Source organism: Leopardus geoffroyi, chromosome B1, assembly GCF_018350155.1.
Source record: "Leopardus geoffroyi isolate Oge1 chromosome B1, O.geoffroyi_Oge1_pat1.0, whole genome shotgun sequence".
Taxonomy (NCBI): Eukaryota; Metazoa; Chordata; class Mammalia; order Carnivora; family Felidae; genus Leopardus; species Leopardus geoffroyi.
Window position 1 is genome coordinate 201399359 of NC_059327.1, and position 26603 is coordinate 201425961.

General features: G+C 56.0%; 2 protein-coding genes across 12 annotated transcripts in view; both read left to right on the top strand.

The window, feature by feature from the left end:
- Window positions 1-17487, top strand: part of KIAA0232 (KIAA0232 ortholog) — a 100413-nt gene extending 82926 nt beyond the window's left edge. For 5 of the 8 annotated variants that reach the window (XM_045474630.1, XM_045474632.1, XM_045474634.1 and 2 more), the window contains 2 exons: window positions 1227-1324; window positions 3295-5323. In XM_045474630.1, coding sequence (XP_045330586.1) covers window positions 1227-1324; window positions 3295-3474 — 278 coding nt within the window. In that variant the 3' untranslated portion in view covers window positions 3475-5323. Of the gene's footprint in view, window positions 1-1226; window positions 1325-3294; window positions 5324-13905; window positions 14252-15038; window positions 15109-17376 lie in introns of those variants that run through there. The other 3 variants (XR_006711601.1, XM_045474636.1, XM_045474635.1) reach the window with 3 other exon arrangements.
- Window positions 17488-20366: 2879 nt separating this feature from the next.
- The window catches only part of TBC1D14 (TBC1 domain family member 14), a 111888-nt gene continuing 105651 nt past the window's right edge, over window positions 20367-26603 (top strand). For 2 of the 4 annotated variants that reach the window (XM_045474638.1, XM_045474639.1), the window contains exon 1: window positions 20367-20453. The gene's annotated coding sequence lies outside the window, so the exon portion shown is untranslated. Of the gene's footprint in view, window positions 20454-20788; window positions 20922-26603 lie in introns of those variants that run through there. The other 2 variants (XM_045474637.1, XM_045474640.1) reach the window with 2 other exon arrangements.

Sequence of the window (26603 nt, forward strand, 5' to 3'; positions counted from 1 at the left end):
CGTCCCTTGGGCACAGCAGTCCTGGAGCGCCGACCCTGTCGTCCCTGGTCTCACGCACGGGGAGCGCGCCATCCCTTTGAACGCCCCGTAGCTGGACCGCAGGCGGCGGGAAACGGATGCTCGGTTGGGGGCATTAGGGGACTTGGACACAGGGATTCAAAGCCAGGGTCTGTGTCAGGCCGGCACTGTGTCTGTGCAGGGGTGCGGGGGCTGGTCTAGACAAAGACAGGAGGGCGTCAGAACCACCTGGGAGGCTTGTCGCAGCTGCTGCCTGGACCCTGGCCCAGCGCACGGCTCAGTCGGGATTTCACGTGGGGCCTGGGCAGACTCTGCTTAAAGCTCCAGCGTTGAGAAGCTTTGCGCTCGACGATTGCTGATTCCTTCTAAATTTTTTTTTTTTTTTCAACGTTTATTTATTTTTTTTTGGGACAGAGAGAGACAGAGCATGAACGGGGGAAGGGCAGAGAGAGAGGGAGACACAGAATCGGAAACAGGCTCCAGGCTCTGAGCCATCAGCCCAGAGCCCGACGCGGGGCTCGAACTCACGGACCGCCAGATCGTGACCTGGCTGAAGTCGGACGCTTAACCGACTGCGCCACCCAGGCGCCCCTGATTCCTTCTAATCGTAGCCTCCAGATCCATCCCCTCCTGGGGGCCACGTACCTACCCAAACCCCCAGCCGCGTTTCCCTTCCCTGTTGTCCAGATACCGTAACGGCGTCCTTCAGCGTGATGTGGACTTGGGGGGAGCAAACAAGGCTGCTGCTGTCTCTTGTCACTTCCTCCTGTCTGCTTGTTTGTCATGTGACCATGCACGGTATATCGTCGGTCTCCCTTCCCGCTCCATACGCTCTTGAGAGCTTGGCCTTGTTGGTCTTCGTCCTGTGTTCCCAGGGCCTGTCACATTACAGGTGCGAGTATTTGCTGAACGGGTGTCTCACGGTGGGATGACAGGCGTGTGTGTTATGCCAGCCTGTTTTTCAAAAACTCGATAAACGGTTTATCAGAATTTTTAAATGGGTGTAGCAGTTTGCTCGTGCACACCTGGCTGGCCAGTGGTGACCTTGTCTGCTCTTAGTGACTAGTCCAACTCGCCGAAGGGCTGGTAGACCTAACTGATCTGACTTGTCAGCAAAAAATGACACAGGAATGTATGTTTCATAACCATGTCTTAATGAAATTTCCCCCCCTCTCCCTCTTTTCCCTTCTCCATTCAAAATGATTAAGAATGTTATACAAATGCCAAGGGAGAGAATGGTATAGAAGAGTGTCCAGATGGTAAAGACATGCCCAGTAACGAAGAGCGTCCATTAGATTTTAATAGGGTAAGTGGACTGTCCTCCTTACTAACTTACTAACGGCCACACACACCCCCCACCCCACCCCCATCTCTGCCACTCAGGCTACAGCCTGAGAGCCCTGGGAGCTCCCGCCCGCCCGCCCACTGTCCCGGGTCACCCAGCTCTGTGGGTGTGACCTTCCTCCTCCCCGTGGCCCTCAGCCCACGTCTGTCTGCATTGCCTCCCTCCTCGCCTGCCTACTTCCAAGGCTTCCCACAGCCCCTCCTTCGCTCCCCCAGCCTGTCCTTCCCAGTGCCGCCCCGGGCATTTCTGCCCACCAGTTGGACCTGTCGCTCCCCAACGAGCCCTTGGGTGGGCACCACCACAGAGCCCTCGAGCTGGGCTCCGTGGCCGGACTCTGCCTTCCTGTCCCCTCCACACGCCCGGTGCGGTGCTCTGGTCTCAGCCCCGGCACCGGGCCGCGTCGGGTTTCTACGAGCTCCCGGCAGGCAGGCAGGCCGATGAACCGAAGGAAATGTGTCTGTCTTCTCCGTGTCAGCTCAGGTCCTGCGAGGACCTTCCCCCAAATCACCCACAGACCTGTGGGCCTCCCCCCACCAGTCTGTCCCACCTCAGCGAATGGCGCCCTGCCGCACCCAAGCTCAGCCGCCACTGTCCGGCCTCTGTCACCTGCACACGCCGTCCCGCCCCACCCATCAGCTGTTGCACCTCTTTCCGCCTCGTCTCCCGTGCCCCGTCCGGGTCGGGTGTCCCCTCGCTGGCCCTCGCGATGCCCGACCGGTGCCGCCACTGTGCTGTTCCGCACAGACTGGGGACCGCGTGTCTGGCCGCAAGTGCAGACCTGAGCCGTAGCCTCTGCTGGGACTCTGCGACTCACGCTCCTAACCACGGTGGCCTCTTGTCACTGCGCTCTGCCCTCGCGTGCCTCTGGCCTCGCACTCTCCCTTCTCCCTCCTTCCGCGCAGCTGTCTTTCTGCTTCCGCCTCAGGGGCCCAACCAGGGGTGGCGCTGCCCAACTGGAAATGGGGGTGTCATAAGTATGACCAGGGGGCTGCTAGTTCCCGTGGCTGGGGGGAAGGGGGTGCTGCTGGTTGCCGTGACGGGGCGAGCTGGTTGCTATGGGGGTGGGGACGTTGCTAATTAAGGTGACCCGGGGGGGGGGGGGGGGAGCGGCCGGTGGGGGGGTGGCACGTTGCCGGCTACTGTGGGGGGAGGGAAGGAGGCCTTGGTAGTCGCCTTGGGGGTTGGGGACCATCGCTAGTTGCTGTGGAGGGAGGGTGCTGTTGCTGATCACTCTGCTTGAGTTGGGGGTAGGCACTGGTCGTTCCTGTGACTAGGGAAGGGCTGCTATTTGCATTTAGTGTCCTGGGGGACAGAGGTGCTGACCACCTGGTGTGGGGGGTGGGTGGGGGGACTGTCCCACACGACAGGGGGTTTGTAGGACTCTGTGTCTGAGGCCAGGCTCCCGGACAACCTCTGGCTCTTACTCGTATGGGGCTCACTTTTCCACCTTCAGCTGAGGACTCTTTGGAAGAGCTCTTTCCCTGCCCACCTGTCTGGAGTGTGTGTGTGTGTCCCTTCTCCCCTTCCCCGTTGGCCACGTCGCCTTGTTTGCACCGCAGCGTGTGGTTGCGTTGGTTGGTCTGCTTGCTGGGGGCTCTCCCCACGTGGCAGGGAGTCATGGCAGGGCGGGGGTCCCCGCGCCCAGCCTCGTCCCCACCCGTGGTCGGCACTTAGACTGCTGTTTCTGGGCAGCCCTGACATACAGAACGTTTTGTCCCAGGGATCGAACATACCGAGTTAGGGTTCTGGACGCCTTACGGATCAGGAAGGAGAGGTGGTTTTGCTTTGAAGCAGCGAAACTTCATGGTGTGTGTAACTCTCCCGAGAAAACCATGGACTTGTTACTTGATCTCTGTGTCAAGAGTATTTCGCGTAGCCCTTGTGAAAAAAACCTGCCTTTTGATCTGTTGAAACTGTTCCTTTCATCCCAGGTGTCTTCTGTTTATGAAGCAAGGTGTGCAGGAGAGAGAAATGCCGGAGCAAAACCCAACGGCTTCCACAGAAAGATCTCCTCCAGCGCCAGCTCCGGCTCGGAAGGCTCCGGCTCGGACGGTGGGGGCGAGTGGGCGGACCCTGGCGAAGAGGAGCTCTTTTCTCGAACTCATCTCTAAACCTGCAGCGTAGTGCAAATTAATTTTTGAAAACGATCTGTGATGGCAAATTACCCTTTTGTGAGGCCTGTTAATCTAAAACAACAACTTAGGGTTCTTCTTCAATTAACTGATTCAGATCAGTAATTATCTTTCTCTTCTTGCTTATTTTAGAGTTGAGGACAGCTATCCTGTTGAACTTTTTTTTTTTTTTTTCCTCCAAGCTGTTAAATTCTTGGCTATTTGAAATAGACTAGATTGTGTTGTCAAATCCAGAATGGGTGTGCATGTGCTTGTCTAGGAGTAGCCCTGCGTTCCGCATCTTGACTGCAGCTACTGTCCTGCTGGCTGCAGCCCGGTCACTGTTACCCTAGCACCGCGGTGTCCACAACCACTTCCGCTCTCCAGAGACTTGAGCTTTGGGACCTTTAGGCTTTGTTCTCTAAGAACTGGGACATAGACACCTACCCCTGCAATGGATCGGTGCCTTCCTGAAGGCAGGAGGGAAGCATGAGTGACTCATCCACGGTCTTCATTCAGTCAGATCTCATGTACATTTGAAGTAGGAACCGCAAGGGTGTGCTTTTAGAGACTTACACGATACTGTGTTTTCTATCTTAGGATTTTCCCCCTCAAGTATCACGGAAGATACTATGGTGTGTGATTTCTTGCTAGCTGAAGGAGCCAAGGCTTTGGGGTGTCGGGTGGCGTACGAGGCCCAGCGGGGTAGAGAGCGTACCCCCAGCCCGTTCTTACGTTGCAGTTACGTTTATGCCAAAACACCCCTTCCGGGGTTGTTTGTGGTTTGGATCTTAGTTGCAAATTATGGTTTGCTGGTGACCTCCATTGACTCGAAGCCTCCAGAACTCTAAATGATAAACGTCTGACGTGCAGTAAAGGCCACCTCGTCACCCCGAAGAAACCTCGGCTGCTGCAGCTAGCTCCCGTTGTGGCTGTGATTTTAGTGGAGCTTAGATCTCATTTTGTGTTTGAGAGAATGTTCTGGGCAAGTTCTGTGTGGTGGGTTGGGGGCGGGGGGAGTAACAGTTTCTCCCATACCTGTGCGATTGCTTCATGGGACTCGCTTTCCGCTCTCATGGGGACCCAGGGGTCAGTCCGTCTCACACCAGTCCCGTCCACTCATGATGGCCACTTCCTCGCGCTTTCACGCCGCCGGGCAGCAGGTGAAGCTGGGAGGAGCGGTGTTTGTAAAACCAGATTGTGTTTCCTTTTAAACTAACTCCTTACGAAAAAGACAAAACAAAACAACCTAACTTGTAGCATCAGTTTGGCGCGTCTGTATCGTCAGGAATGGCAGAAAAGCGTGACACAGACGGGACCGCGTCACCACTGCCCTTGGCGGGCAGCACACGCGTGCGGTGACCGGCTGGGGGCGAAGTGGCCGAGGAATCCCTGATGTGCTTCGAGCACTGGGTGGTGTTGCCCTTCTCGTCGTTGATGACACGGGCGAGCGACCCCGAGGCTCTGGGGTCGTCCCGGTTGTGTGTGTCCTCGCTGTGAGAGACCTGATGGACGGTTGGCTCGGATCTCGCCACACGGCAGGGTTTGTTTTTATGCAGCACATCTTTTGACACTTTAAAGTGGGTGTGTGTGCGTGTGTGTGCGTGTGCGCGCGCGTGTGTAAGGTTTACGTTGCTGTTATTTATTTACAGACTTTATAAGGTTTTATGTATTTTTCTTTCTTCCGGAGCTTCCTAAAAAGCGATTAGCATCTGCACTGAAATACAATTTAACAGCAAAGGCAAAAAAGAATTGGAAGTTGTAAATTCCTAAAATCACTACGGTGACGATCATTCTAGAAATCGTTGCTTAATGTAGCAGAGACCAAATAAATATATTTCAGACACAACCTTTAGCTCAGTTGATTTTGGACAGCTGCTTTTTATCAAGACAGGGCTCCAGGTGGCAAAGGTGCCGACTTCCCTTCGCACCGGTAGGAAGACCCTGCATCTTCCACGGGGGGGGGGGGGGGGGGGGGGGGGGGAGGGGGGGGGGATGGGGTTGGATTATAAGTGGGCAGGGGGATTAACAGATTATGTATTTATTTGTTTTCATAGCTAAGTGGCTGAAGCCTGGAGGCTTTCAGCAGCAGAGTTGAAAGTGTGGTTTTTAGTTTTGTGAATGGATGATCACAAAGAAAAAGCATTTTTTAAAAAGTTGGCAAAACGCTGAAACGCACTGTGGTATGAAGCGCGTTGCGTACCCGTAGCACTGAAGTACCCGTTTTCCATTCCTGGGCTGAGATTGTTTCCCCGTGGTTGTATTGTTCTGATTTCACGTACACCAGAGTAACTGATTTTTTGTTTTCTTGTGGAGTTAACACCAAATAAAAAATTCGAAAAAACGGTTGGCTGTCTTCATTTATCACAGCAAAGGCTCTTTTCTGAAGAGCTGCGGCCTGTCTCAGCTCCGTGCGGCGGGAGGTGGGAAGTGGCCGGTTCACCTCGTTCAGAAGAAGCTGATTTAGCTCTTACGGGCCTCGCTCAAAGTGTTGGCCTGCTGCTTTGCTGCAGAGGGAGGGGGGCGGTCTGCTGAGAAATGGGTCCATCCCTCCTCCCTCCCCCCCAACTACTACCTGAATCTTGCACAGAACGCGGATTTCTGTCTGTAGCTTTGGACGAAACTTCGTCTTTTTGTTCCGGGGGGAGGGGGCGGGGCGGGGAGTACATATAAACATCGATGTTTATCGTAGAAAAAGAAATCCGTGTATTTTTAAAAGTATAAGGGAAAACTACTTCCATCGCCGTGAGATGGTCGCTGCTAACATTTCTGCAAAAACACTTTTCTCGACGGCTGAATGTATATTTGAACATACAGAGAGGAGCTTATAGCACAAGGTGGAAGGAACTACACTGCCCCGTGACGTGGGAAATAGGCGTTTACTCAGATGTCTTTTCGTGGCAGGAATTGCAGACCTGTTTAGCTTTTTATAGCTGCATTATTCCAGTCTGTAGATACAACACTTTCCTCATTGCTCAACATTTAAGAACATTCCTTTTATGTGTATTCCGTATCCTGAATAGCACTTCTGCGGGCACCTTCAAACCTGTGTGCCCTTGTACGCTCACTCCTGAAGGGAGACCCCCAGCCTGTGGAACACCCGTGCCTGTCACAGCATCCCCCGCCCCTTGTCCGTCCTGTTTCTCTCCACCTGTCAGCGGACACTCAGCTCGGGTTATTTGAGGCCAGTGCCTTTTCAGGTTGGCATTGTCTTTAATCTGGGGCGGAGGAGAATCATTTAAATTTTGTTTTATCCATTTTTTTTATGGTTTCTGGGATGTGTAGGCATGTTTTTTAAATGCTTTCTTCACCTTTAAAAGAGTATAAAAATACGCTTCTGTGTTTTTCTAGAACCCATATACTTTATATAGAATCGATTTTTTTTTTTTTTTTTCCTTAAGTAAGCTTCATGCCCCGTGGTGGGGCTTGAACTCACGACCTGGATGGAGATCAAGAGTCGTGTGCTCTACCGACTGGCCCAGCCAGGCGCCCCTGTAGAGTTGATCCTTGAAGCGTGTGTATTTTATACCAGGAGCGAGGCTTAAGGATTCAGCCTCATTTTTTACCAGCTAGTTGGACGGCTGCCCCAACTCCTTTTGTTATAAAGCCCCTATCCCGTGCCCCCCCCCCCCGTGCCCCATATCTGAAGTGACCCCTGGATAAGGGCCCTCTTAATGTGGAAACCTAGGTCCAACTGCTGGCTGTGTGACATTGGGTAAACTGATGCAAGTCAAATGCTTACAACAGGGTCTCCTGCCTGGTAAGCACTCTCAGTGTTAGCTTCTGACTGACCGGTCGCTGGGATTCAGGAGACCTCCAGGATCTACCTCTTTATTGATTTATTTTTAAGTTTTTAACATTTATTTTGAGAGGGAAAGTGAGCAGGGGGAGGGGCAGAGAGGGAGAGAGAGAATCCCAAGCAGGCTCCGCACCGTCCGCGTGAAGCCCAACGCGGGACTCAAACTCCCAAACCGTGAGATCGCGACCTGAGCAGAAACCAGGAGTCAGGCGCTTAACCGACTGAACCCCCCCCAGGCGCCCTCAGGATCTGTCTACCTTAATCATGACTGCAGGGGTGTGACCTGAGCCCTCACCGGTAGAGCAGCAGTGCCCACTCGGGCGGGGAGGTGGCGCGGAGAGCGAGCTTCCCGGAAGTGCCGGAGGCAGGACTGGAGGATGTTAGCGCAGCAGGGAGGTCCCCTGCGCAGGTGCGTGGATCGTCCCCAGAAGCTGTGCCCCATGGCCCGCGTACTTGCTTCCCGGCTGCCCGCACCTGCCAGCGTGGGGTGGGGGTGCCGGGCTGGGCCTCTGCTCCTCGTGTGACCACCCGGAGCTTGGGCTCTGTCCCCGGGATTGTGACATCACAGCCAAGTGCTGCTCACACCAAGGGCGTAAAGCCCTCTCTCAAAGTACGCCAAGCGTTCAGCCGCTGCTCTTGTGATTGATGCTGCTCCTGTCACCGCCGACGCCACCCCCGGCAGACTCTGGGCACGTGGCTAAGTGGCCGTGCAGCGCCCAGTGGCCTGTGTCTGCACAGCAGTCCAGGAACGGAAAGAAGGGCCCAGCCGGCGAGTGGATGGCATCACGGGCAGGCTCTGTTGCGGGCACAGAGGCCGGGAAGGGAGCTGCCGCGTCACAGCCACCCCCAGCTTCCCGCCACCGGCCTTGCGTCACTGGTGTGGGAGAGACGCGGTCAGGAGCGGTCGCCCCACCCGACCGAACGAGCGGTGACTGGCGAGGATGCCACCGCCTCACACCGGGACGGTGTCCGCCTGCCTGTGGCCTTCTTCCAGGTGTCCTGCCCTGTTAACCCCGCGAGGTGGGTGTGTTTGCCCCGTTTTACAGGCGGCAAAACCGAGGCACTCGCTAAGGTCTGGCACCCGCTGAAAGGTGGAGCCAAGATTCGAACTGCGTGTAAGTGGCGACCGTAACCGCACATCCCGTGGAGTCAGTTGTAAAGAGGAACTGGCACAGCCGGGCAGCGAGGACACAGTCTGCGAGGTGCGGTCCTGGAGCAGCTGCCCAGGAGGCTGTCGCACCCCCGTCGGTACCTCTTGGAAGGAGCTCCCATCCCCAGGCGGCCCCTTCCTTCCCCTGCTGCATCGATGGCGGGGGGAGCAAAGCCCCGGCCTCAGGGGTGAGGTCCCACTGTCCCCCCTGCTCCGGGTGGTGTCCCGGCCGGGGGTCCGTCAGAGCAGAGTCTGGGGTGAAGGGGCAGGCACGTGGGCGGCTGCAGCTGAGACACGGGGCCACTTCATGGCACAGTCCGGGGAGTTCCATCTCCGCAGGCTTCTGTCCGGCTCCACACACCCCTGTGTCGTGGGCCAGTCAGCCCCAGTTCCCCCGCCGACCCCCGGGCTCCTCCTCTGATCCGACCACTGCCTCAGCCAGAGCCCGTCCCCGGCGTCCGGGCCCTTCCCAGCCATCCAGGCCCGTCCCGTGCCGAGCTTGCAGTCTGCCGCCGGGTCTGGGGCCCGGGGCCCGCCTTCCCGCCCCTGTGGCCGCCCCTCCTCCCCTGCCCCAGCCCCTCCTCAGACCCCCAGGCAGAGGGGAGACCCCCGGTGGGAACCTGACCCACCGTGGGCCTGGCCTGGTGGGGGAGCCTGAGGCTGCTGGCCCAGCCAGGGGACGGCTTCTTCCTTTGCTGCCTTCTCCCTTTGCAGAAGAGGAAGGGGCATTGAAGGAGGCCTGGCCCGGGTGCCCTAAATCCCAGGCTCCACCCCACGGCTCCCCGGGGGTCATCGAGGGCCTCGGGCAAGTCCTGACCCCCTTCCGGGCTTGACTCCGGCTCCTCTCACAGGCCAGGGGCCCCAACTCCTGCTGGTCACAAATGTCAGCCGTGTCCACCGCATCCTCCTGCAAACGCACGCTGCCAGCCAGCGATGAAGGGCAGCCCGGTGCCCTGGCTCCCTGCTAGGCCACCTGACGCGCCTCCGCTCTCAGGCCTCGCTCCGGCCCAGTGATCACGGACCGGGGAAATGCTCAGAGACGTGCGGGACCCCCAACTGTCAGTGGCAGACCTGGCCCTTGGCTCCTCACTGCCCTGTGCTCCTGATCTGGTCGCTACCCCCCCCCCCCCTGCAAGGCCTCGATGCCCCACCCTGGGGAGCCTGCGGGCACCTGGCAGCCCCCTCCCGGCACCCCCCCCCCCACCCTTCACCGCATAAGGGCCTCGCCAGGATGCCGGTCTGGTGGTCCTGGGCTCCTCCCCACCACCCCCCTCCAGTGTGCCCAGACGCCCACCCCCCACCTGCACCGCCCCTTCCTGAGCAGGGGGGAGGGGGAAGGAAGTGGAGAGACGCTGATCTCTGGGTGACTTCCTCACGCTGAACCTGGGTCACCCCCACTCACATACGCTTCTCCCAAACTTAGTGCCATCACGGGTGACATTGTTGCCCGGACAAGGCTGGTGAGCCTTGGGGACCGCGAGTTGGGGTCTTTGGGGGGCCCGGGTGTCTTCATGTTGGCATTAAGCTGCTAATTGGGAGGAAACATTGATCTCTGGCCTTGGTCTCAAATAGGGTTTGGAAACATTCGTTCAGCGGATGTGTATGAGGATCCTACTGTGCGCCAGGCCCTAAAGCTGGTGCCGGTAATACGTTTTATTTTTCTAGTCCGTAAACCTCCTGCAGCCCTGGTTCTTTGGCGATAAAGGTCCTACAGCGTCCTCTTCATCTCTCCTACGTAACCTTCGGAGGGTCTCTCCAGCCCACCCGAGCCACAACCATTCCTAAAGGGGTTTGAGGGCAGGGGTGAGGACCCCTCCAAGTCCCGGGAGCCCTCTACATCAGAAGGCTCTTCCTTATCTTACCCCTGAATTTCCCCGCCTGGCAGCCCGTCTGGGGCCACGGGAAGTCCCGAGGTGAGGCTGGTGGTGAGGCCCAGCTCGGCCCCGACCGGCCGGGTGGCCTCGCCAAGGTCATGTGGCATCTCTGGGCAGGGCACGGGGAGGAGGGAGGCACGACCGCTGATTCTACACACTCGGAGGGAGCGTGGCCCTTCCTCCAGAGTGAGTTACCCGTTTCATCTGGAGAGGCTCTGTCTCCGGCCATCACTGTCCAGATGGGCAGCTGACAGTGGTTTCCTTCTTGGCAGCGTCTGGCTTTCCGGCTTTGGCCACCGATCGCGGAAAGCAGGGGAAACCGCTGCTCGGGCACAGCCTCCCTGGGCCTAGGAAACCGGATGGAGTGTGCAGCGAGGAGCCTCCACCCTCCCTTCCCAGGGCCAACCGCCTCCAGCCACTAGTCCTAACTCGAGCCATGTGGCCCTTGGCAAGCCATTCACACTCTCCAGCCTCAGTTTCCTCCTCTGTAAAACCAGAAAGGGGAGACCTATGCCAGGTTTAGAGGAAAGCACGTATAGGAGCTGGGAAGGTGCGATTTCCCCTCTAGTGGCCACCAGAGTCAACTGGTCAAACCACACCAGCATCTCTGTGAGTGTATGGGAGTCCGACCGGCAGCGTCCAGGTGGGGACGGCGGGGGTGGGGACGGTGATTCGGGAAGAGACGGAGGTGGGGAGGTGGGAGGGGTCAGTCTGTGAGGGGCCTTGAATGCCTCTTGGGAAGGGTTCATCCTAGAGGTCACAGGGAGCATGAAGGGGTGTGAACAGGGGCACCATTTCGTTCTGGGCGGAACAGTGGTCTCCGAGGTTGGATAGGGATTCTTTTATTTTTTAAAAAGCGTTTTTATTTTTATATGATTTTTTTTTTTTCAACGTTTATTTATTTTTGGGACAGAGAGAGACAGAGCATGAACGGGGGAGGGGCAGAGAGAGAGGGAGACACAGAATCGGAAACAGGCTCCAGGCTCTGAGCCATCAGCCCAGAGCCCGATGCGGGGCTCGAACTCACGGACCGTGAGATCGTGACCTGGCTGAAGTCGGACGCTTAACCGACTGCGCCACCCAGGCGCCCCATGATTTTTAAATTTTATTTAAATCCAAGCTAGTTTAACATACAGTGTAACGGTGGTTTCAGGTGTAAAATTGAGTGATTCATCACTTACTTATAAAACCCAGCACTCATCACAGGTGCCCTCCCCCCTTAATGCCCATCACCCATTTAGCCCATCCCCCCACCTATGGATAGAGATTTTAGAATCAGCTGACACGAGAGAATCTTCTAGAACTTTTGCAGCTTTTAAAAGAGGCTCGCGGTGGCATTTCCTCCCTTTCCTGCAGTCGGGCGAGCTCGGGAGACAGACTGTGAATGGAGCTCTGGGCAGGTGAACCTGTCTGGGCTTAGCCTGGTGCTATTGCTGACCTACGGGGTCTTACACAGGCCGTGTCCCTGTTCTGACCCGACTCCTCGTCTGGAGAAAATCATTCGGAGATCATCCAGCCCGCCTCCAGCATAGCAGTGAGTTTGGCTATTTGGTCCTGGATGGAAAAGCCCTTTGTAAACTGTGTGTGAGGGAGCATTAAAGTCATAACTGCATTACGCTAAAAATAACAGGTCTCCCCATATTATGCAGCCCTCGTGGTTAGACCGAGATGATGCTAACCCATCAGGTGGTGACACCGACAGCATGGGGACCCGCTAGTCCAAGGTGACATCACTCAAAGTGAGGCGAGCCGCTGACTCCTCATGGGACATATAGGAAGTACACATTTGGGCTCTTGGAGTGACCCCGAGATGGGTCCCTGCTTCTGTCCCCAAATCAGAGCTTCCCAAGGGACCCGTTTCAGAGGACTTGACCAAATGTCCTCTGGGGGGCAAAATCGCCGTCAGCTGAGAACCACTGCTTGAGATGAAAGTCTAAGTTTGTAGGAAATGGTGGGGGGAGAGGAGCTTGCTAAATGCCACCACCAGGCAAATCCACAGTGTGGAAAATTCCACAAGATACGCGATCCAGTGTCACCAACAAATATATGGCACAGGAGAAACAAAGGAGGAACCATTTATTTGTCTTTCTTTTCAAATTTTTGTTTAAATTCTAGTTAGTTAACATAGAGTGCAATGATTGGTTTCAGGAATAGAATCTAGTGATTCATCACAAGTGCCCTCCTTAATGCCCATCACCCATCCAGCCCATCCCCCACCCACCTCCCTCCATCAACCCGCAGTTTTTTCTCTATCATTAAGAGTCCCTTATGATTTGGGGGCATCTGGGTGTGTCTGTCGGGTAAGCATCCGACTCTTGATTTCGGCTCAGGTCGTGATCTCACGGTTCGTGAGTTCAAACCCCACGTCCAACTCTACACTGACAGCACAGAGCCTGCTTGGGATTCTCTCTCTCTCTGCCCCTCCCTTGCTTGCTTTCTATCTCTCTCTCAAAATAAATAAAAATAAACTTTAAAAAAAAAGAATAGATTCTTCTGAAAAAAGAGAGACTCCTATAGTTTCCCTGTCTTCTGTTCCCACCCGTCCCCTATGTTCCTCTGTTTTGTTTCTTAAATTCCATGTAGGAAAGTAATCATATGGTATTTGTCTTTCTCTGACTTATTTTGCGTAGTGGAATACACACTAGAACCATCCATGTCGTTGCAAATGGCAACATTTCATTCTTGATACGACTGGTAGTGCACTTGCTGGTCTTAGGGTAGTTCTATTTTCAACTTGCTGAGGGACCTCCACACTGCTCTCCAGAGTGGCTGGATCAGTTTGCACTCCCACCGATGGCACAAGAGGGTTCCCCTCTCTCCGCTTCCTCGCCAACGTCTGTTGTTGCCTGAGTTGTTCATGTTAGCCATTCTGACAGGTGCGAGGTGGTATCTCATGGTGGTTTTGATTTCTATTTCCCTGATGATGAGTGACGTGGAGCATCTTTTCATGTGTCTGTTGGCCATCTGGATGTCTTCTTTGGAGAAGTGTCTGTTCATGTCTTTTGCCCATTTCTTCACTGGATTATTATTTTTTTGGGGTGTTGAGTTTTGATAAGTTCTTTATAGTCGGTTAACCCTTTATCCAATATGTCATTTGCAAATATCTTCTTCCCTTCCATCAGCTGCCTTTTAGTGTTGTTGCTTGTTTCTTTCTCTCTGCAGAAGCTTTTTATCTTGATGACGTCCCAATAGTTCATTTTGCTTTTGTTTCAAAGGGGGAACTTTTTTTTTTGATTTTTTAATGTTTATTTATTTTTTGAGAGAGAGAGAGAGAGAGAGACGCATGAGCAGGGGAGGGGCAGAGAGAGAGGGAGACACAATCCGAAGCAGCCTCCAGGCTTCCAGCTGTCAGCACAGAGCCCGACTCGGGGCTCAAACTCACAGACGGTGAAATCATGACCTGAGCTGAAGTCGGACGCTTAACCAGCTGTGCCCCCCCAGGCGCCCCATCAAAGGGGGGAACTATTTAGATTAAAAGAGATGTAGGAGATCTATGTACCAAGTGCAGTTTGCTGCCTTTGAAACTTGATTTGGCTGCTATAAAAAGACATTTTTAAAGATAATTGGGACGTTGGGATATATGGAGGAATTCTTGTTAATTTCATCAGGTGTGCTGACAGTTTTGTGCCCACTTGAGCAGCACATCCACCGACACTGGGCGACACAGAGGAGACCAGCGTGGCCCGACACGGTCTGTATTTCTTCACCAGCCTCCACCATTCTCTGAAACAGGAATCAAAACACAGAAGAAGGACAAGAAAAAGACTGCTGCCGGGGATGTGCATAGACCAGGCTGTGACCTGGGATACACTTCAAAGTGCCGGGAAAATAGACCCCCGTGTGTGGGGAGGGTCAGGGTTGAGCTGCCGGCCTGGGGCTTCACTGCACCGTGATCTCTCCTTGGTAGAGATTTGACACCTTCCACAATTACACTGGTTCTGAAGATGAAAACAAGTAAGTCGGAAGTGGGGAAAGTGAGGTTTTCGCTCAGCAGTGGAGCCTAACTCTGACGAGTCCAGGTGGGGTCAGAAGGGACCGTTGCCGGGCCACCTGGGTGGCTCAGGCGGTTAAGCGTCCAACTTCGAATGTCCCAGTTGGTGGGTTCGAGCCCCGCGTGGGGCTCTGGGCTGACACAGCTTGGAGCCTGGAGCCTGCAGACCCCTGCCTGCACTGGCGCCCCTCCCCTGGGTTCCTAGAGGCCGACGGACAGCAAGGCTTTCACGCCCTGTCTGCCCCAGGGAGGGGTCGGTGTCCGCGCCTCTACACGGGTGGCCCAAAGCCTTGCTGGGCTTCACTTCCCAGGGCCAGGCTGATGCGGGGCAGACAGAAGAGCCTTCCCACCCTTCAGACCTCGGGGCTCCCGCCAGATGTGTTAAACTCCCCTCCCCTCCCGCATCAGCACACCGGTGTAGTGAGCCGTTAGCCTGGGACAGCGCCCCGGGTCCTGGCTCTGAACCTGGGCCTCTTTTCTCACCCTCCGTGGTCTCCCCGCATAAGCCTCTGGAGGGGCTTGTGGGGGCCTCTTGCGCTTGTACGTTTTCGGTTCAGACACCTGCTTGGAGCCCTGATGGGGAACTGAGGCAGGCTGGCCGGCCTCTGTGTCCCCCAGAGTGTGGACCCGAGTCCATGCGCCCCGGAACCCACCCCCTCACCTCCTCTGAGTGGTGCTGCGCGTGCCCCCTCCTACGCGCAGACCCCCACCTGCCCCTCCCTGATCCCGCTCGGTCCCCCGTCTCCCCAGGAGCCCTGTCTTCCCAAGTCCTCCCAAGAGCCCACGGATGTGGTGATCGACGGCCATCCCCATTTTACAGGTGAGCAAACCAAGACTCAGCGAGGGGTGAGTGTAGTGCGGGTGGGGTCTCACCCCCTGGGGCAGGAGGTTCAGATCCTGCCCGTGTACTTAGCTGCTGTGGGGACTTGGGCTGGAAGGTTCCCCTGTCTGAGCCTCAGTTTCTTCTCTGTGACCCAGGCAGGTGCGGGGATGAAGGGAGCAGACACACGTGAGGTGCAAGGCTCAGTGGGGCTTTGCGGTCTGCCCTCCTCGGTGTGGGTCCCGGCTGCCTGCGCGGGACCGGAGGACTGTGCGGAGACCCTACAAGGCAACGGGGTATCCGGGAGGGCGGCCAGGAGCCCAACACGGGGTGCGGTTGCTGGGGGACGGCAGCACCCAGGGTAACACTGGGAGTCACTCACTGGAGGGCCCGGGACCTAGAGCAAGAAGGGAGTCAGGGCTTCCGGGTAGAGGGCAGAGCCGGGGCAACAGCTCGGATGTGAGGACAACCCAGGTAGTCTGGGTTGAGTCTGGAGAGACCTCGGGCCCGGTGACGGAGCCTCACAGGTGGCCACGAGGGGTGGCCCACGGTGGATCATCACGTGTGGGACGGAGCTGCCCCCTCTGCACCCTCCTCGTGTGCTCCCACGTGGGGCCTGACCCCACAGCTTCTAAATCAGGCTCTGCTTTCTGATGGTGGCGGTGGCAGGCGACTGAGTGATGCCTTTAAAAAACGAGGCTATTTGGAAAATTCCACCGTGGTATGCTGGAAGGCGGATCTCCACCCCCAGGCACTTTCTGTTTCCTTCATACCCACAGCCTTAAAGGCCTCCAGTCCTGGGCACCTCTTAAGATTCAGGAAGCCAGAGGCCACAGGGGGCCCCCGGGGGGCTCCCCCTCGCCCCAGCAAGGCCATGCATTCCATAAGTTGGAAGGTCCATTGGTTTCATCGTAACTCACCTTTTCTCATCTATTATGTGGGGTGCTCTGGGAACGAGTGACCTTTGATGTGGGGCCAGATCCACCTGGGGCCAAGCGTTCCCAGTAAAATGGGGCAACAGTACAGCCCCATCGGGTTGCTAGAATGGTTGGAGACGCTGTTGCAGGGCGTGGACCACGCAGACCACAGGCACGCAGCTCTGTTGCGTTGTCTGGCGGTGCACGGAGTCCCCAGCCTCTCGGAACACGAGCCCGGGGATGGGGTTTGCCTCGTTTATCTCAGGGCTTCCGTACGAAGGGGCCCGGGCCGCACAGCCCTCATCCGAAGGTTGAGGTTCCCCATCAGTGAACATCTTAGTACATCTTTGTTATAAACAGAGCACGTACTTGTCGGGAAATCTAACAGTTTCCAAGCGTGTAGGGACAGAAGGTAATCATTTGTGTTCTGATACTCACGTCAGTGTTCCTTCCTGTTAATGCCTGTGGAATATTCCATACTCTTTGGTTATACTGTACTGTTGTTTGAAATTTATTTTTGAGAGAGAGAGAGAGAGAGAGAGGAGCGTGGGCAGGTGAGGCGGAGAGAGAGGGAGACACAGAATCCAAAGCAGGCCCCAGGCTCTGAGCTGTCAGCACAGAACTTGACACGGGGCTTGAACCCACAGACCTCGAGGTCATGACCTGAGCTGAAGTCAGACGCTTAACTGAGTGAGCCACCCAGGCCCCTGGGGCAACTTTGTCAGGGTAGCTCCTTTCAGGTGTGTTATTAGACCAAAGAGATTCTATGTTACAATTTTTTTCTTTTGCTTTCTCCTTTGTTGGAGCCGTGCCTTCCCTCGTTCGTGACTGTGTTACTACCAGTCCTGCCTCCCTGCATTCACTGATTTTCATCTACTCCTGGTAGGAAACAGGTCACTGCACCCGTTAAAACTGTGAGTGGGGCACCAGCTCGGTTAAGCGTCCCAGGCTCGGTTTCGGCTCAGGGCAGCATCTCACGGGGTTCATGAGATCGAGCCCCAAGTCCAGCTCTGTGCTGGCGGTGCGGAGCCTGCTTGGGATTCTGTTTCCCGCTCTCTGCCCCTCCCCCCGCTCTTTCTTGCTTTCTCGAAAAATAAACTTTAAAAAGCCAAAACAAAAAAACAGTGGGTAGAGTACCGGTTGATGGCCCTGGTGTGAGGGCCTGAGGCCTGCTTCTCGCAGCAAAGTGCGGAGGCTCACCGTGGCTTCTCTGGTTCTGGCACTTTTCAGTCTCTGTCTCTGGTTTTCTTCTCTGGGCCTGAGGTTGTGGGAAGGCTGACCTCCAGCTCTCGGGGCTAGCCCCATCTCCGTTTTCTGTTGTTGTTTTTTAATCATTTCGCTCGATTTCCAGAAGCAACAAGAGAACCCCAAATTCCAGGCACTGTTTCCAAGAAAATGAGCGCTCCCATGTCCGTGGTGAAGGAGGTTAACGCAACAAGGAATAAAGGCAGAAAGGACATGCTTTCTGGTGGATTTCTGAAAACGCGTGGCCAGGGGGATGCTCCTTTGAAATAAACCAAGCTGTTCAGTCCGCCTCCACCTCGTGGGGACAGTCTGGCCCTGGTGGCTCTGAACAGAGGCTGGGGTGGTGGAGGGTGGGCGGGAGGATGGCGAGCGGGCGAGAGCTTCTGCACAGCGGAAAACAAGCTTGGGGCTCCCGGCCGAGCAGCCTCACTGCCCAGCGCCCGTTTCCTTACCTGCAAAAGGCCAGTCACTGAGCCAGCTTGGTAGGCTGTGGGGCTCAACTGTGCTAATGGGGTGAACAGCCAGGAGGGCACAGAGCAGCTGGGATGGCACTGGGTACGGGGCCAGCCACGAGCAACATTTATTCATCCATCAACAAATATTTATGGAGCTCACATTTGGGGGCTGAGGAAGAGTCTGAGAAAATGTGTGTTTGGGAGACTAGATCCCCCTCTCCTGAGAAGGGATGCAAAGGTGGTTTGGCAGGGCAGGAGACCTCTGGCCGCGTCCTGTGCCCACCTCCTACCCCACTTGCCCTCTGGGCCTCAGTTTCCCCTCTGAGGGATGGCCTTGAGGACCTGTCAGCGTCCTGACGCTGTGTTTATGACCCTCTGGGGTCTGCATCTGGTCGGTTAACCATGTTCCCTACAAGGAGATGGGGCTGAATTGGGAGGTGACCTGTCTATCCGCCCCTTGAGACTGGGGATCGTGAGGGCAGGAACTGTGGGGGGTCAGTGGCTCTGGTGTGGCCAGAGCCCAGCATGGGGCTGGTATAGGGGTGGTTTCCATGGGTATCAGACACCTGCTCCTGCTTAGGAAGCCTCCCTGCCAGGGAGGCTCAGAGGTCAAGGCTTGAAGATGACCTTCCATGGGGGGGGGGGGTCTCTGAGGACTCCCAGCACCCCTCCCCCCACCTTTGACCAACACACTTTCTGCGCATTATATTACTGGGGAGGTGCCAAGAGCTCCTCAAACATGCCAGAAACTGACAAAGCCAGACCATTTTTTACATTTAGCTGTCACTGCCATTTCCTTTGTCTCTAACCCTCACACAACTTGGGCGGTGAAGGTGCCGTGAGCCTTGTAGGTGGGGAAAGCTGGGGCGGGGGGGAAGGCTTCTGGGCACAGCCGGGGAGGGGTCGGCCAGTCCCAGGCCTGGAACTGAGCGGAGGGAGCTGACGGCCACCGCTCGCTCCTCTGCAATGGCTTTGCGGCCCTCACGGGAACCACTGTAGTAATCATTCTGGGAAATTCCGGGGTCCAGTCTGCACGGGGGAGCCTGGATGGCTTCGCCAAGGCAGTCAGCAGTGAGGCGGCAGAGGTGGGACACCCTACATAATTGTGTCCATATCACAGATGGGGGCTGGGAGATGCTAGGGTTCCGGGAGGAGTGCGGACGCCCACACAGCTTATCTAGTTCCTTGTACTTTTAATTTTGTTAGACTCCCTGAGGGTGTCAATGACTGGGGCGGGGGGGGGGGGGCCAGGGAGGGACTCTGGGCTTGGGCAGGGAGCTGGGGGTGGGCAGCAGGATGGGGGAAAAGGGTGAGGAAAAGGCAGACAGAGGGCGCCAAAGGCAAGTCTGTGGGTCATAAATTTTTTTGGTTCTGGATTCAGAACAATGGTTCCTAGTCATTGTGGGGTTTTAAAACCCTAAGACTCAGAATGAGGGCTGGAAGGGATTTGGGGAGTTGCAAGGAACACTGTAAAAGCAGACGTTAATCCTGTTTATTAAATTGCTAATTAAGTCAGGTCAGAAGCAAGTCTGTACTTTCCTGTTAGTGGGTTTTTTTTTGTTGTTGTTGTTTCTTTAATAAGCTGGGGAAGGCATGTTGGGGTTTGAAGGAGACCTGGCATTATTTTTCCTTAATACCACCCAGAAATGTAGGCATTTGTAAAACTTCTATTATGCACCAAGCACTGTAAGAGGCCCCTCCTGCCATTGTAACTAACAGTTGCTGAGTTTTTAGACCTAGCACGCAGGCAGGAGAAACAAGCTAGGGGTTCCTTGGCCAACACTAATGACCACAGCTGCGGGCAAAGTAATCCGCCAATGCAGGCTTCCAGATGCTTTCCGTGAAGGAGAGATTACCCTTCCTCTCCCTGACCCTCTGCCAGTTCAAATCCTCCTTTAGATTTAGCGGATCGCCTGAGGTTTCCGCTCTGGTAATTCTGCCAGTGACAGCCCTCAGGGCTCCTGGGTCCCAGCCACTTAAGTCTGTCTTCTGCTCTCCATGTCCCCAGAATATAACAATTCAACAAATATTTAAGTGCCCCAACTATGTGCCAGGCCCAGGGAATCTAGCAGTACACAGGGTAAGCCCGCTTTGGCCCCAGGAGCCTAGATTCTGGAAGGGGGACGAGCTAGGATCAGTTAACCAGCTAAGGAGAGCGTTCTCATTCAGGGCTTTGCATGGTCCTGGAAGGCTGTCCGGGCCCAGCATCTGGCTTCTGACCTCTCTCCCTGCCTGTCCCTCCTGGGACCTGCGGCCTGCGACCTCCTCTCCCACTCTGTATGATCACAGACCCTGTCTCTGGAGTGTCTGCAATGCTGATGCCAAATAACGCACAGACACGCCAGGCCAGCGGTTCCCAAACTATCTTGCCTCTGGAGACTGTGATTTAATCGGCGTGGGGCGCGGCACAGGCGTCGGAATTTTCAAAATCCTCGGGCGATACTAAGGTGCAGCCAAGTCTGGGAACAACGGCGCCAAGTACCGTGTCACAGCTCGACAAAGGAAAACTACCAGAAAAGCCCGTTTAGCAGACCGAGAGACTAAGGCCAGGCCAGGATGACCGGGGCCTGTCCTGGATCCGCCCGCCTCGCACACCTGCCCCAGGGCAGGGGAGCCCATCGATGCGCTCCGCCGCTCGGCTCCTCAGGCCTGGTCCCTGCCCGCTCGTGCCCCTTCCCCCTCCCTGCCGCTTCCCACTTCCAAGATGGCCGCGGGTGGAGCCGACCAGGTACGGAGGCCCCTGGCGGGTGTCCACCGGCGCTGTGCGGACACGAAGAGCCTCTCGGGCCTCCCCTCGAGGCTCCGCTGGGCCCTCGGGAGAGAAAAGGGTCGGCGACGCCGCTCCGGGGCCCGCAGGGGGCGGGCGAGCGGCCGAGGAGTGGCAGCTGGGCGAGCGTCGAGCTCGAGGAGCGGCGGCGGCGCGGCGGGGGGCGGCAGCCGGGCGGAAGAGCGGCGGCGGCCGGCAGGGGGCGGGGCGAGGGCTCGCGGGGCGGAGCGGATCGGGGGGCGGACCGGATCAGGGGGCGGGGCGAGGGCGCGCGCCGCTGTTGGCCCGGGGCAGCTCGCGCGCACCTGCCTGCCCGGCCCACAGCCTGCCGCGCGCCCAGCGTCCTCGCCGCACAAGTCGCGGGTCCCGGGGGTCCTGGGCTGCGGGCCCGCGGGCCCCGGAGATGGCGTCGGAGCCGCGCTAACTCCGGTACTGAGGGCCTCCGGCGGGGGCCGCGCCGCGCGGGAGGGTGGGGGACGGGACGCGCGGGGCTGCTGCCACCTGCTGCTGCGTCGGCGGGAGCGGGAGGCGGGCCGGGCCCGGGCGCGCGGGTTCGGGTCCTGCACCGGCGGCCGCCTGGCCGCCTGGCCGCCGCCGCCCCCCGCACCGGGGGAGAGCGTGGGGCCCGGGCGACATTGCGGGGCCCGGCGGCTCCCGGCTCGTCAGCCTCTCCGAGAGACGCGCGCGCGACACGCTCCTTTTCCGGAACTTGACGAAAAGTTTTGTCCTTCAGACGCGCGGGGCTCCCCGGGCCGGAGGGGAGCCGGCTTGGTGCGCGCATGCAGCCCTGCAGGGACCCCTCCACCTTGCGCGTCCCTGACCCCCGACCCCCAGGACCCTGTGCACCATCGGGGGGCCATCGACCCCCGGGAGACCCCTCCACTTCGGGACCCTCTCCACCTCGGGGCCTCCTAAACCCGGGTCCCCCTCCACTTCGGGGTCCCCGACCCCTGTGCGCCCTCCACTTCGGGAACCACCGAAACCCGGGGCCCCTCCACCTGGGGGCCACTGGGGTCTGGAGGTCCCCCCCCTTCCCCCGGCTCCTGGGACGGAGCTCCCGACCTCCTTCCTTTTCGGACCCGCTGTCTCTAGACCGCGGAACCCCCTCATCCTCAGACCCCCGTCCCTGTCCAGGAACTCCTTCGGCCTCAGAGACCCCCTTTCCTTGGCCACAGATTCCCTGTGTGCGGGAGACCCCGAGCCCCGGGCCCCTTCCCGGCCGAAGGGGCCGGAGCTGGTGTGGAGCTGGCGTTCGGGGCGCTCCGCAGGCGGCCCTCTCTGGGCGGGGAGCTGCGGTGAAGAAGCAGGGGTGAGGCCTTGAGGAGTTAGCTTCCGCAGGAAGCGGGAGGACTGGCCCCCCGCAGACCCCAGGCCCCAGACCCCAGGCTGGGCGGTGCGCATTTTAGTGGCCAGAGCCTTACCTGGCCAGAACTATCCCCCGTCCCCGCTTTTCGTCTTAAAATTGCACAGCACCATTTTCTCCAGGACGGAATTGAAAGCTTTGCTTTGGAAAGTTCTCTGTGCAGGAGGCTTCTGCGCATCGACTTCACTTTATTTACTGAGGCTAGTTGAGGCTGGCGTGTTGGGACCCTACCAGCAGGATGTTGGCACCTCGTTGTCTTGGCTTTCTTTATAGAAGGGTTGCATCGGCACACTGTTAAGTGCTTTGCTACTCCTTGCAAAGGGCTGGTCCTTAGAGGAGTTCTGGAACGCTGCCCCTTGCCCAGTTTATCTGGCCAGTACCAACCCATGTCTCAGGTTTGCATATGACTTCTTCCCGACTTCTTAACCACCTGCCCGCCCCTCCCCCCCAGGCTTAGTTGTGTGTGTGTGTGTGTGTGTGTGTGTGTGTGTGTGTATATATATGTATTAATGTTTATTTTTGACAGAGAGAGAGAGAGAGAGAGACAGAGCATGATGAGGGAGGGGCAGAGAGAGAGGGAGCCAGAATCCGAAGCAGGCTCCAGAATCTGAGCTGTCAGCACAGAGCCTGACGTGGGGCTCAAACTCACAGACTGTGAGATCACGACCTGAGCTGAAGTTGGACACTCAACCGACTGAGCCCCCCAGGCGCCCCCAGTTGTATATATTTGACCCCTTTGGATTGTGGGCTCCAGCTGATCCCCAACCCTAATGAGCATCTGGCATGTACTTGGGGCTCAGGGTTATTGAGTGACTACATCCTTTGGGAAACATTAAAGTGAAGTAAGTGGTCGAGTCACCCAGCTGGCGGGCCGGGTCACTGGGCCTTGGTGTCCTCCACGGTCCCAGCAGGTTCCTGCTGAGCACTTTGCTTCGTGCTTGTGAAACTGAGTTTTCAAAATCTGCCGCCAGCCCACCCTCTCGCATTTAGCCTCAGTGCTGCCCCACCTGGCTTCTGTTGACCCTGCCGTTCCTCTCCACCCCTCCGCCCCTCCACCCCTCCACCCCACTGCCCTCCTCCCCTCTGTCCAGTGTGTGAAGGCCTGTCTTTCGTGCCTGCGCGTCCCCTCGCTTGTGTTCTGTTGAAGTTCTCGCTGACGCTGAGGACCTGCTTATCAGGGCAGCTTGTTTCAGAATATGTCTCCCCTGTTGGTCAAAGCTCCTGATCATCGTGTCCCCAGCCTCAACACAGGGGACACCTGCCCAGCATATTGTGGGTGCTCACAGAGCTTTGAGACCTTGGAGAAGATGTGCCATCAAAATAGGTATTTACATGTAACACGAAAAGAAGATTTTAGGAAAATGAGAGTGTGTTATCTGTTAATGTTTCAGGGCGGTTATGAAGTTTCTAGGGCCTGAATTGTTAAGAATTCTCGATTGCCAAGCCAGAAGATAAGCTGGGCTAATCACCTCATTTTACAAATGGGAAGTGGAGGCTCAGAGCTTAGTGCCACAGAGCAGGTGTGAGATATTAGTGACAGGAAGGAACTATACAGTGAGGCTTGGAGACACAAAGTGGCCGAGTCTGGGCTTTATGCAAATAAGTTACTTAAATAGCAGGCCTAAGCCGACTGACCCCGTCTAGTACCCAGGAAGAAGTAACACCATCCAACATCTGAGGTTCAGCCCATGCCAGGCTTGATTCTAAAGGCTTTATATGTAGATTTCTTGCCCAATCTGGCCCATTGCCTAAGGGGATACGGTCTATTATCGTTCCCATTGTACTACTAGAAATTGGGGTGCAGGGAAGTTAAACTATTCCAAGGTCACACAACTTGTAAGCAGGGGAGCCAGGATTTGAACCTGTGCAGTCTGCCTCCAGAACCTGCATTATTTTGCCCTCTTGTGTATTTCCTTTTTTTTTAACGTTTATTTATTTAAAAAAAAATTTTTTTTAACGTTTATTTATTTTTGAGACAGGGAGAGACAGAGCATGAACTGGGGAGGGTCAGAGAGAGGGAGACACAGAATCTGAAACAGGCTCCAGGCTCTGAGCTGTCAGCACAGAGCCCGATGCGGGGCTCGAACTCACGAACCGCGAGATCACGACCTGAGCAGAAGTCGGCCGCTTAACCGACTGAGCCACCCAGGCGCCCCAACGTTTATTTATTTTTGAGACAGAGAGAGACAGATCATGAACGGGGGAGGGTCAGAGAGAGAGAGGGAGACACAGAATCTGAAACAGGCTCCAGACTCTGAGCTGTCAGCACAGAGCCCGATGCGGGGCTCGAACTCACGAACCGCGAGATCGTGACCTGAGCCGAAGTCGGCCGCTTAACCGACTGAGCCACCCAGGCGCCCCAATGTTTATTTATTTTTGAGACAGAGAGAGACGGAGCATGAACGGGGGAGGGTCAGAGAGAGAGAGGGAGACACAGAATCGGAAACAGGCTCCAGGCTCTGAGCTGTCAGCACAGAGCCCGATGCGGGGCTCGAACTCACGAACCACGAGATCACGACCTGAGCCGAAGTCAGATGCTTAACCGACGGAGCCGCCCAGACGCCCCTCATTTTAAAAAAAAAAAAAACTTTTTTCTTGCAATCTAACCTACAGAGAAGTGTAAAAATTGTTCAACCTGTAGCGTATCGATTGTCACAAAGTTTAGGGTCTGAATCTTTAAACGTTCCAGCAAGTCCTGTGTGGGCTTTGATGTCAGACCTGGTTTGAATCCGGTTCCTGTTGCTGTGTGACCTTATGTGATGTACTCACCCTTTCTGAATCTCATAGTTTCTTCAGTGTGCTTGGCAGGCTTGCGATGATTAGAGCGTGTGATAGCACCTAGCGTGTTTGGTGCATGGTAAGTGTTCAGTGAATGGTTTCTCTTACCAGCAATCGAGATTATAAGTTGCACTGGTTTGGTTAAGTGGTCTGAGTATCTTCCTAATCTGTCAGTTGCCCGTCAGTCACTTTATAGGTACTTACGATGAGTCACTTTGGTAAATCACTCTGTGTAACTGAAATACTTTAGGGAAGGGGGGCACCCCGGCCCCCACTGCCCGTGCAGTGAAAGTCCTTAATTTACAATTGTCCCACCTATGCCTTTTTAATATAACTACTTTTGGGCAGTGAAAGTTAAATGTCTTTTCCTTAGGGTTGTGAAGGAGCCTTTGGGGACCCTCAACAGTTTACCGCCAGTTTCTACCTGGTTTGCTGATGGGCCAAAACTTACTTAAACAAGGGTGTCAAGTTCCAGGCACCTGCCAGTGGCCATTCACCTTCCAGAGGAATATACTCAGCTCTCAGGAAAGTCTGTCTTAGGGTTATTTTTATCCTGAAGAATAACCCACGTAAAAACCAACTTACTTTTGTAGTTGACTTTCCCATTCTGCATAGTGCAAATTAACCCACCATCGTAGGCTGCTTGCGCGGCAGCAGGAAGAGGAAGGCTTAGAGTCGTATCCAGGTCGGCCCTCGCACAGCTACTTCGTGACACGCGCCCCTTGTGCCTTGTCTCCTTGTGTGTGAGCTGGCGGTGAGGGTACCTTGAACTCTCGGGGTTGCTGAGGAGGTCACAAAGATTGCGGGTGTGAACTCTGAACACTGCGCCTAACATCTAAAGCACACTTGGAGAGCAGAGGCGGCTCATGTTAATTGTTAATGCCAAGGAACCTGAGTTCCAGAACATCCTGTGCCTTTCTTTCCAGGGTCCTTTCTGTGTAAGCCATGACATTAAAGAGAGAAAGGGACTCACAGTGGTTGGTGTTTGTGGAGCCCTGTACAAAGCAGGCTCATTTACATGGGAGATACCACCTAGATCAGGGGGTTCTCCTTGGTGTCAGAACTTCCTTTCAGGGGTGCCTGGCTGGCTCAGTCGGAGGAGCGTGACTCTTAATCTCAGGGTCGAGAGTTTGAACCCCACGTTGGGTGTAGAGATTACTTAAAAAAAAAAAAAAGGGGGACCTCACTTCAGAGGCTTAACTAGCCTGTTTCTCCTGACTGGTCCTGTCCTCCAGGGTCAAGGTGAAAGCTTGGCGGGTGTGTGTGTGTGTGTGTGTGTGCACCAGTCCTGCCAGGAGGCTGGCGGTCTCACCAGACTTCTCCCCAGGAAGCAGGAAGGACCTGGAGGGGACTTGTACAGAATGACGTGGGTGTTGGAAAGAAGACTCAGGTAGGGCCTCGCCTACCCAGCCGCGGCTCAAGCCTGGCTTCGTTCCCATCTGGGAAACGGCGGAAGGCAGTCTGCTCCTTCACGGGAAGGATGAGGATTTGGGGAGGTTCCTGACATCTGCGTTCGAACTGTGTGAGTAGCAAAGCAGACCAAGGGGCCTGGGAGTCACAGATTTGGGTTCAGGCCCCAGCTGCTGCCACATAAAAGTGGAGTTCTTGGGTGAGCCACGGGCCTCAGTTTCCTCCTCTGTACAAGGGGGGGGGGGGGTGATACGTAGCACGTAGGGCTATGAGGGCTATGAAAACAGAATGGTGATGTTAGGAGCTTAGAACAGAAGCTGGTACTCATTAAGTTGTAGTTTTAGTGATGCTCTGGGGGTGTTGGGTGCTGTAGACCTGGTCCTGCCCTCTTGAAACTTTGACCCTGTGACAGGTGTATTCCCAGGCCATGGTTGACGGAAAGGAGCCAGAACCTGTCTCCTCTCAAGATTAAGGGTACGGAGGGGCCCCTTGGCGGCTCGGTCGGTTGGGCATCTGACTCTTTACTTTGGCTCAGGTCATGACCCAGGGTCGGGGGATTG